The sequence below is a fragment of the Episyrphus balteatus genome, chromosome 3 (genome assembly GCF_945859705.1).
Source record: "Episyrphus balteatus chromosome 3, idEpiBalt1.1, whole genome shotgun sequence".
Taxonomy (NCBI): domain Eukaryota; kingdom Metazoa; phylum Arthropoda; class Insecta; order Diptera; family Syrphidae; genus Episyrphus; species Episyrphus balteatus.
The window spans coordinates 68,364,646-68,375,879 of NC_079136.1; the positions used below are offsets into that span (position 1 = coordinate 68,364,646).

The 11,234-nt window shown below is 30.2% G+C and overlaps 1 protein-coding gene across 2 annotated transcripts; it reads left to right on the forward strand.

Moving 5' to 3' along the window:
* The first annotated feature begins 657 nt into the window (after positions 1–657).
* LOC129915252 (bifunctional purine biosynthesis protein ATIC) lies at positions 658–9,895 on the forward strand. Of its 2 annotated transcripts, XM_055994736.1 has the most exons (7): positions 658–773; positions 833–1,319; positions 6,497–7,082; positions 7,137–7,570; positions 7,630–7,756; positions 7,823–7,948; positions 9,880–9,895. In XM_055994736.1, exons 1-6 carry the CDS (start codon positions 755–757, stop codon positions 7,940–7,942), a joined length of 1,773 nt encoding a protein of 590 aa, XP_055850711.1. In that variant the 5' UTR covers positions 658–754; the 3' UTR covers positions 7,943–7,948; positions 9,880–9,895. The 2 variants fall into 2 exon arrangements, with proteins under 2 accessions (XP_055850711.1, XP_055850710.1); XM_055994735.1 differs by lacking the exon at positions 9,880–9,895 and having other exon boundaries at positions 7,823–8,036.
* Positions 9,896–11,234: the final 1,339 nt, after the last annotated feature.

Consider the following 11,234-nt stretch of genomic DNA (forward strand, 5'->3'; position numbering starts at 1 on the left):
TGTATTAATTAGTTGTACAATCTTTTAAAATTCATACAAAAATAAACTTATTTTCCGTCTAAATATTTTTGGCTTTTCGAGCGATTGAAATTGTTTTCTTTAACTTTCGGTTAAGTCCGGCGTTTAAGGCAGAATTTAAACTTGGTGGTTTCGAAATAACAATTGTTCGTCTTAATATTTTGTCCTGCTTAAAAGAAAGAACAATTAAAGAGAAAATACAACCTGTACTAATATGTCGATTCCGATAAGATCGAGGTTGATTATAAAAATCATTCGAAATCTGCTTTTTAAACATAAGTCTTATTTTGTCAACTAAAATAATTACTTTTCAGTTTTAAAACTTACAAAGTTAAGTTGTTTAAGTAAACAAGACATTATGGTAAAAAAAAAATATATTTTTCAAAACATTTCCAATCACTGACGTCGCTGATAAGTTTTTTCTATGTTCTATATGAGTAAGAAGCCAACATATTTGCGTCAACCATTCTAAATGTGTTTAATTTATTTATTTAAATGTTATCAGCGACTCTATTCTTGATAACAAAATCATAGGTCAAACCCCCTGGACACAAATAATAGGCAATACTATAATTAATCCCCCATAGACATCATCTGTTTGTATGTTATCTCAGGTTAAAATTGAAAATATTTTTGTTATTCTCAAAATAATCTTCGAACAATTCAGTTCACTTTAATTAAACTTTTTTACTTATTTGATTACAGATATTCTTTCGCTTCACAGTTTTAATTCAAAATGGCATCAGGAAAGTTAGGTGGGTTTTTTCCACTCCTTCAAAAAAGATTTTAAATTAAAAAAAACTTTATATTTTAGCTTTATTAAGTGTATCCGATAAATCTGGACTCGTTGAGTTTGGAAAAAATCTAGCCGCCCTAGGCTACAAACTTGTTGCAAGTGGAGGTACCGCCACTGCTTTGCGTAGTGCTGGATTAATTGTCGGCGATGTATCCGATATAACCGGTGCCCCTGAAATGCTTGGCGGTCGTGTCAAGACATTACATCCAGCCGTCCATGGTGGCATATTGTCAAGGCTAACAGACAGCGATCTAGCTGACCTTAAGAAGCAAAATTTCGATCTAGTGCACTTGGTAGTGTGTAATTTATATCCATTCGTTGATACGGTCTCTAAACCAGGTGTAACTGTAGCTGATGCTGTGGAAAACATTGACATTGGTGGTGTTACATTACTACGTGCCGCTGCTAAAAACCATGAACGTGTGACTGTTATTTGTGAAGCTAGCGATTATAGTAAGGTTTTGCAAGAAATCTCCAAAACTGGAGACACTACATTGGAAACAAGGTAGGTTATTTTATATTATAATTGGAGTGCCTTAAGATCTATACCTCGGAGACAAGGGAAAGTCAATGAATCTTTATATAAGCTTTGGAAATTGTGTTTTAATAGTATATAGAAAAATGTTGAAAAAAATTTTGGCCGCTCTTCATTTTTAATAACTTTTATGCATAATTATTATTTTGCGGATTTTTATTTTAATCTTTATTTATATTAGTTTAAAGTTATATTGTAGAAAGGAGAACTGTTATAAACTTGATATTGGGTCTCAAAAGACTGCTGAATCAATAATGATGGGTTGGGTGTTGTTAACGCAGGTCTAAAGGCAGAACTATAACACTAGTTTTCAAAATTATTAATTCAAAAAGTTTTTGGTGTGTTAAACTTGAAACCAAAGTCAGAAAAATGCAATCATTTCCCGTTTTTGAAATATTACCGTTGGAAATGTTAAAAAAATAGTTTTTGACTACTTTTGAGGTTATGCTATGTCAAGAAATCGTTCTCTAAAACAGATTCACTGGTCGGCAACGAAAATAGAGTTTGAACCAAACCCTACTTTTCTAAAGGATTTTTGTGTGTTGATTCCAAATCCGAAGTCAAAATTTCAATGGCACGTCACGTTTTTGAAATACATACTTTAATATTAACCGGTGAAAACGCGTTTTTTGGGAACATTTGACGTCGAATTAAACCAACGTTAAGTTATTGTTTGAAAAACTACTAATGCAATCTCAAAATGACATATTTAATATGTCCTAAGTCCTTAAGGTACTTATTTTTTTTTCAAAATTATTTTTTTTTTTCTCAAAGATATTGAAAGTAATGAATGGTGCCAAATTCCAGTTTGCATCTTCCGATTTGGACTTAAAAAAAGCAACATATTATGGAAAAATTATATATTTTTGACTAAACATAAAAAAGAACTTAGTTGAAAATTTGCTTTTGCGAGTTTATATATCGAAAATAGTGATGAGTGTAGCTCAAAAACTAGACGTGATAAAATAAATGTGTAAACAGTTTTGAATTCAGCACACTAAAGTCAATTAAAATCACCTAAAAAAGTTTTTGCTCCAATCTTTTTTTTTTGCAAGTTACACGAAAAAGCTTTTAAAAAACGTTTACCACTGCAGATTGTAAAAATTTTGTTGTTTTTATGAATAAAATTGATTGATATCGATGAATTCATAAAAAAAAAATATATACATAGGTACCTAACTACTGCGTTTTAAAAAGCTTTTGGTGTTTTAGTTGTTTTTTTTTAACATGCTGTAGACCTAGCATATATTTAAATAACCAAATAAAAATTCTAAGAATACGAACTAAATACACTGTGAAGTTCATATTCCTATCTCATGTCAAACATAGTGAAATAATAGTTTTAAATTATGCTTTTTTTTTTTGCTTTTTTAGTGTTTTTTTTTTTTTGCGTTTTAGTTGTTTCTTTTTTTTAACAAGCGTTAGACAAAGAAGATATGTGAATAACATAACGAAATTTTCTGGATTTATAGTTGAGGATAAGAACTAAGTATACAGTACATTTCTTGTTTCTTTCTGAAGTCTAACATAGTAAATCATAGCATTAAATAGTAGTTTATTTACCCTTTTTAGTGTTTTTTAAACAAGCGGTAAACTTAGAAGATATGCAAATAACATAACTTTTATTCTCAGAAACAACAGTTTAAGATTAGAACTAAATACATTGTAAATTTCATATTTCTATCTTTAATCAAACTGTGAGATAGTGGAGTAACTACTGCTCAAAAAATGGAAATATTAGGGAACCCGGCGAAACAACTCCGATTTTGATGATTTTTTTTTTCAATCATAGTAATTAGAAATACTTTAACCTCTAAAGGTTAAAAATTGTTGCTATTGTCGTATTGATTTTTAAAAATTGTATTGAAGATTTTTGAGAACAAAAAATTTTACTTAAATTTCATAAATTAATATTTAGTTGATTGAATGCAGCGTTTTTAAAAAACTAGTCCTTAAACTCAAAATTTTGAAAAAAAAAAAAATGTATTGACAAAATTTTAACATGTTAAATAACTTAACTGGTTAAATAACTTAAGTTTTCCACTTAATGTGAATGGGCTAAATTTATACTATTTCCAGTTATAAATATAAAAGCTGATGCTCTATCATTTTTCTTCTGGACACCTCAATCTCTGCGATCGGGTTAATAGAACTCACGATATAAGCTTTTTTAACTAACCATATCACGCTTTCCAATTCAAATAAACAAACAAAATCTAAACAAAAAAACCTCTAAAACATAATCGCATCAACCGCTTATATCTTGAGTTCTATTGGTCACATCCTCAAGATTGGGGTGTCTAGATTTTGGAAAAATAATAAAGCACCAGCTTGTATATTTATAATTTCAAAAAGTATAAATTTAGCCAGTTCACATTAAGTGGAAAACTTAAGTTATTTAACCCCCCGAAAACCGTATAAAGCACAAAATTAGAGTTGTCAGACATTTGAAATCGATATTAAGACGCGTATGGCTGCAAAACTGCGTACTTATATTTTGGTTGTACCTCTACTCCCAAAATTTGCTCGGCCTACTAGCAAAAAACTAGCTTTTTTCTCACTTTTGACTAGTACATGGAGAGTTTCGGAGTTAGATTACTTCTACAATATGATGGTCACAATAACGATTGTGGTCTCATTTTATAGATAAATACAAATACTATAATTCATTTTTGCAGAATTATCCAAACAAATCATAAGTTCGTCAGATATATGAACAAATGTCATTTTGCCCCAACCTTGCGATACAAACACGCACTTTGACCAACTATAAAATTTTATTTAATCAACTCACGGAATTGTTTTGTATATGATTTTTTAGATAATTTTGTTAATAAGTCTTACCTTTGTCAGTTTTTGTTAAAATGAATAACAATGGAGCTATTCAATAAAAACGATACCAATCTCTTTTCCAAGATGGCGGCTGTTCCCAACCTCCAATTATCCCAACAAATTGACTTTTATGATAAGGACAACCACCCGAACACATTCCATGAAACAAATTTTGTCCCGCGAAAAATGCGATTTAAGGGGTAATAACGCCTTGTAAACCACGAAATCAAGCGTTATTTTCATCAGCGTATAAAACAAAGAAGAAATATTATTTTCTTTTGGTGTTTGTTTAGTTTAATTAAGTATATCAATAGGTAACAGAATAGGCTAATGTTAAATTTTTTAATGATGTGAAATTTTTTAAATGGCGGTGTAGTTCAGGATGATAGTAAAATTCTGTGCTCCCATCGGGCGACCAACTAACTCCTACAGTTTTTAACCGATCGGGCTGAAATTTTGTGCGGAGCTTAAAAATACTATTCTCTAGTGAAGTACGTAGGATTTTTTTGAAATATTAAAATTTAACGATTTTATGGTCTTTTTTTTAACGAATTTTGTTTTTGGAATGAAATAATTTTTTCAAACTAATGCCATTTCTTTAAAAATTAATATTTCAAAAAAATCCTACGTACTTCACTAGAGAATAGTATTTTTAAGCTCCGCACAAAATTTCAGCCCGATCGGTTAAAAACTGTAGGAGTTAGTTGGTCGCCCGATGGGAGCACAGAATTTTACTATCATCCTGAACTACACCGCCATTTAAAAAATTTCACATCATTAAAAAATTTAACATTAGCCTATTCTGTTACCTATTGATATACTTAATTAAACTAAACAAACACCAAAAGAAAATAATATTTCTTCTTTGTTTTATACGCTAATGAATATGACGCTCGATTTCATGGTTTACAAGGTGTTATTACCCCTTAATTTACTAATTTCCCTGTATTAATTTTTAAAAAAATTTTACTCATATTAATTTTTATTTTAATTCAATATGTATTACAGTTTATGTTTAAAATTAAGAAGTATTTCATTTTCGAGTAGAATAGAATTTTTTGATAAAAAAAATAACTTATTTTTTTCAAATAAATAGCGAAAGTTTGAAGGTCTTATATGTCAAAGTAAGTCTTAGAGAAAATCAATTATTTCGTTACAAAAATTAGTTTTTATCAAATTTTTAATTTTTGTTTCAAAACTGTAATAAAAATTACCTTTTCCTCTTGGGAATTCAACTAATAATATTTATGTCCAAAAATTTTTAAAATTTTAATTTAAAATTTTTTTAATAACATTTTTTTTTCAAAATCTGAGTTTGAGGACCGTGTTTTTCAAAAACTCTCCATTAAATTAAGTGGATTTAAATTTTATAGAAAGGCTTTTAAAAAATGTGTTTTTAAATATTGCAGGTGTTGCCGTTGTGTTCAAAGTATTTCTTTTTGTGTTTGAGAAAATTACATCTATCGGAAAATTACATCAGTCGGTCAGTCGGGTTCCCTAATAATTTGCTTTAGTTACTCCTCTTAGAAATCATAGCATAAAAATTAGTTTTTTTTTTTGAAAAACTCAAAACGTTGAGCTTAAAACTTTGACATAAGGAGTACATCCATCGGGATAATTTAAAGTATTATATTTGTAAATAATATGTATATTTAGTATTTGGTAAGTATCAGCCACGTACACATAATAGCCGAAGCTCTGACGTCAGTCAAAAACCCACAAAAATTCAGTAAAATAACCAGATTTTCAAAAATTGTTTATAATTCCGGGATAAAAATGATACATGAATTTTTAATATTTACTCAAAAATTATTTTTTTTTAGCTTTAAAATGCCTTTTAAAACAAAAAGATGTCTTAAATAGAAAATATTTCAAAAGCAAAATTATAATAACATAAAAATTACATTTTCCAAAAGTTCGAATGTGGGTAGCGGTTAAGCAACACAACTTAAAATTGAATCACCATAGATTTACTTTTTACAGTCCTAGAAAGCATCCTCACAAAGTTTAAGCTAAATCTAAAATGGGACAGCTATACCGATTGGACTTTTTCATATGGAATGATTCAGCGGTAGCTACTAATTTTTCAGTAAATTGTTTTTAAAAATTGTTGTAATCGAGAGCGGTCAATTTTTTTTTAAACTTTGTTATTTGAGCTTTTAGTAATGCAGTCCAACACTCCTTAGGTATACAGATTCATTGACTTTCACTGCATTCCTAGATTTTACAAATTTTATGCTTTACGACATTCCACTATTATATTATTCTGTTAACTTTATTATTTAAACAATTATATTGAATATCATTGTTTTTAGAAAACTTCTTGCTTTAAAAGCTTTCACACACACTGCCACATATGACGATGCAATTTCTGACTACTTCCGCAAACAGTATTCCGCTGGTGGTTCCCAATTGAATCTCCGCTATGGCATGAACCCCCATCAAAAACCAGCACAGCTTTTTACCCAGCTAGAAAATTTACCATTAAAAGTAATAAATAGCTCGCCAGGATTTATTAATCTTTGTGACGCCCTCAATGGATGGCAATTGGTTCGGGAACTGAAAAAAGCTCTAAACTTACCGGCTGCAACAAGTTTTAAGCATGTTTCGCCAGCTGGAGCTGCAGTGGGTAATCCACTTAGCAAGGATCAAGCCAAACTTTGTATGGTTGATGATTTATATGACATTTTGACACCTTTAGCTACAGCTTATGCCAGAGCTAGAGGAGCCGATAGAATGTCTTCCTTTGGTGATTTTGTTGCATTGTCTGATGAGTGTGATGCTGTTACTGCTAGGATAATCTCTCGTGAGGTTTCCGATGGTATTATTGCTCCAGGGTATTCCCAAGAAGCTCTTGAAATTCTTAAGAAGAAGAAGAATGGAAGCTATTGCATTTTACAAGTAAAACAGGTTACATTTGATAATTCAATTTTAGCTAACGAACATTTTGTTTAGATGGATCCTAACTACGAACCAAGTTCAATCGAACGTAAGACCATTTTTGGTTTAACTCTTGAACAAAAGCGTAATGATGCTGTTATCGATGGAAGCCTATTCAAAAATGTTGTCACCAAGATTTCGAGCCTACCAGAGGCTGCCATTCGTGATCTTATTGTGGCAACAATTGCATTGAAATTCACACAGAGTAATTCAGTGTGTTATGCCCGAGATGGTCAGGTTATTGGAATTGGTGCAGGTCAACAATCAAGAATACACTGCACACGATTGGCAGGTGAAAAGGCTGACAACTGGTGGCTGCGACAACATCCTCGTGTTGCAGCAATGAAATTCAAGGCAGGTGTTAAACGTGCCGAAATATCGAATGCAATTGATAATTATGTAAATGGAACTGTTGGCAAGGATATGCCATTGGCTCAGTTTCAATCAATGTAGGCGAACACGAAATCAAATTCTTTCTTTTTGGTTATTAAAAATATTTTTTTCTTAGGTTTGAAGTTGTTCCTCAACAACTGACACAAGAAGAGAAAACCGAATGGTTGAAAGAATTGAGTGGGGTAGCGTTAGGTTCGGATGCTTTCTTCCCTTTTAGAGATAATATTGATCGTGCTAGATTGGTAAGAATTGTAAATTATATAAATTTTTTTCTATAAACTTAAGTTTTTTGTTTTTACTCTTAACAGAGTGGAGTTTCATATATTGGTAGTCCGGCTGGTTCGACAAATGATGCTGGTGTTATTGAGGCATGTAATGAGCATGGAATTATTATGGCACATACGAATCTCAGATTATTCCATCATTAAAATTTTATTTATAGAATATATTATATTACCGATTATTGCAAAGCATTTTTTTTATATTTGTGCAATTAAATTAAAGATCTACTTTTAATATAAATTCTATTGTTTGAACTGTTTTATTTATGATTTATTCATATAGTTTCAAAGAAGTTTCTAAAGATCTTTAGATCCCCCGATAAACAAAGTATGCTCCATAGGTTTTTGTAAGGTCTGCTGTGACGTCATCGCCGCAAATTATATAGAGCATAAGAATTTCATATAATGCGATAGCATGGTATAAAAAGAGAAGGTATGATCATTAGAAAAAACACAGTATCGAGAACTGTCAAAACTTATGGCTACTTAAGGTTTTGACAGCCCAGCCCATTGAAATTGTTGTTGTAAACAAATTTGTCTTGGAAATTGTTGTTGCTTTTGACTTTGCCAAATGCCAAACGTCAAAACCTTATTTACCCATTTTGTACGATGGCGGCTCTAATGATCATACCTTGTCTTTTTATACCATGATGCGATAGTATATAAATATGAAATCGTACACATTTTTTACTTACGATAAACATAGGTACTATGTATATAACAAGTTAGGCATTCGTCAAAAAGAAAAATTGAGATAACAATCAGCCGTGGTATAAAAAAGTGAATCCCAGAAGTCTGTACAAGGAGCTACAACCTAATATTTTTGAACCAAAAATAACGGTACTTGTTATATATTAATTTTGGAAAGTTTATTACTCCAACGATTTTGTTAACAAAATTCTGATTTAAGTTTTTAAATAAATCTATCTTTAAATAAATTTTTTTTTCGAAAATCAATATTAAGGGATAAGGGTAGAGTAAGTTCTGGTAATGTGGTATAGAATGGTATGTGGTACACAGTGTTTTCTAAGAAACTAAAGATAATAGAAGAATGTCTTTTGAAGCAATAGGTGACAACTTTTGTTAAAAGAAAAATGCGTTTCCAAAACCACGAAAATATTCCATTCTTTTCAAAAAATTTATAAATCTATATAAACGGTTACGTGGACTTTTTTTGGGAGCCATACAAAATGCATTCCCAAGCGTTTAAAAAGCAATATTTACAAAAATGTATTTTTTAAGTAGAACAGTTTGCTATTGATTTACGTGATTTCGATATGAGTTTGGTTCAAATCTAACTTTTAATATTTTTTTTTAATGTTTTGTACACTATCACTGTTTCCGCTAATGTGGTATACTTACAATACTCTAATGTGGTATAGTAAACTCCTTTAGATTATGGCAACAATGAAATTAATATTTTATCTTAAATTTAACAAAATATAAGTTATTTTTAATATTCTGTTGTTTTTTCTTTCATTCTTAGTAAAAAAAAATAAAAACATCTTTTTGGTTATTTCAAAAATGAAGACACTCATAAAATATACAATATTGTATTGGAAAAGACGTATGTGTACCACATTACCCTCCACTTTCTAAATGTGGCATTCTTGAGGTCATTGCACATTTTAATGTAAAACTTTTTTTCTGAAACGAAAAACGACGGCAAAACATTCAAAACACGAAAATAATATACCATTGCGCATCTTCACAAATTTTCGATTAGTTTGATTCAATATTTTCCGAAATATGTACATTCTAAAAAGAAACATGTATACCACAATACTCGACTTTACTCAACTTGTTTTGATTTTGTTAGATTCAGCAAACAAACTAAACTTGTTTTGGCTTCTAAAAGACTTCTAAACAAAGATTCAACCAAAAAACTGCATTATTGATGCATTTTTTTCAACGATGGTGGCCAAAACCCAAATGGAATTCGTTGGAACTTTGGGATGGGTATGTGATCAAGGGTATTGGTGCCAACAATTGAATCATTTATTTACAAAACATGATAAGTCCATGATTTTAAATTTAGCAGGAGAAGAAAAAAACGTTCTATTTTCTTTTGATGTGTGTAGCAAAATTTATAAAAAATATATTCTGTAGAACTTTTGCCTAGGTACAAAATACCGTTTCGTTTTTAATTTTTGGAGCTATAGTTCAAAAGATAAAAAATAAAAACGCTTTTGGACTTATCATACTTTGAAAATAAATGGATGTGAAATTAGTTTTAAAATGGGTACACAATTTTGCTTTCATCCCCAGTCTATCACAAAGTTATATTTGAGATTAAAATATAATGTCCGGAGTGCTTCTTTAACTTTAAAGACGCTTTAAATTTAAGATTTTCAGCAAGTAGCTTAATATAGCATTTACACATAAAAAAGCTGTTGTATTTTCAAAAGATGATAAGTCCGGGACTTATCCTGTTTTTGATACTAAAAAAATATTTCGCTTAGCTGTAAAATCGGATATATAGATGGAGTAGATATCCCTAGAGTAACAATTTAGTCAAAAAAACGAATTTTGAAAAAAAGTGGACTTATCATGTTTTGAAAATAAATGATTCAATTACAACTAATAAAAGTGCTTTATATAATTTTGTCCGGGTCAGGCCTTTTATGTCTAAATTCCCTGGCCTATAGCTAGTTTCAACAATTTTGTTTTTGTAGACGATATGTAGAAAAATGGCGAACGTATCTACAATCTACATAATTAAAATTATTTTTTTGGGGTTTATGAGTAGGGATCACTGTGGCGTATGTGAAACTTTTTATTTATTGCCATGTCTTAAAGCTACATTAATGCAAATTGTTCTGTTATTGATATAATCAGATGAGTTGGCCTTTATTGACTCAAATTGTTTGATTGGTCCCTCATGCGATTTTTTTTTACATATAGGCGGTACCACTTAAGGACCAGTTTGATTTTTTTGGTAAATATTCTTTCAACGTAAGTTCTGTTAAAGAAAACCGTTATTATTTTCAATGTTACTCCAATGCTCTTCCTAAGAGTGTGTAAATAAAAGGTTTAAATTAGCAATGAAATAGATAAACGGGCTTTAAGCATCCATACAAAACCAATTAGAGGACGCTTTGAATTGTTATTAAAAAAAAAAAACATAAATTAAAAAAGGAGAATGGGCATTTTGGACGTGAAGCGGCCATTAATAAAATTGGTATCAAATGAAAGAACTACAACTTAGGAAAAACTTTTACTATGGACGTTTTGCGGTATTGAGTTAAGAATGCAAGATATTGCAATATTAGTATTGTTAATGCATTGTTCAATGTATGAAGGACACATTAAATAATATTTTTATTTGGAACATAAAATATGATGCTCTGTCATTTTCCCTGAGTCTGAAGACATTGATCTTGAAAATCCGACTAATAGAACTCATATTATAGGATTTTTAGACAAGACAACCTCTTCA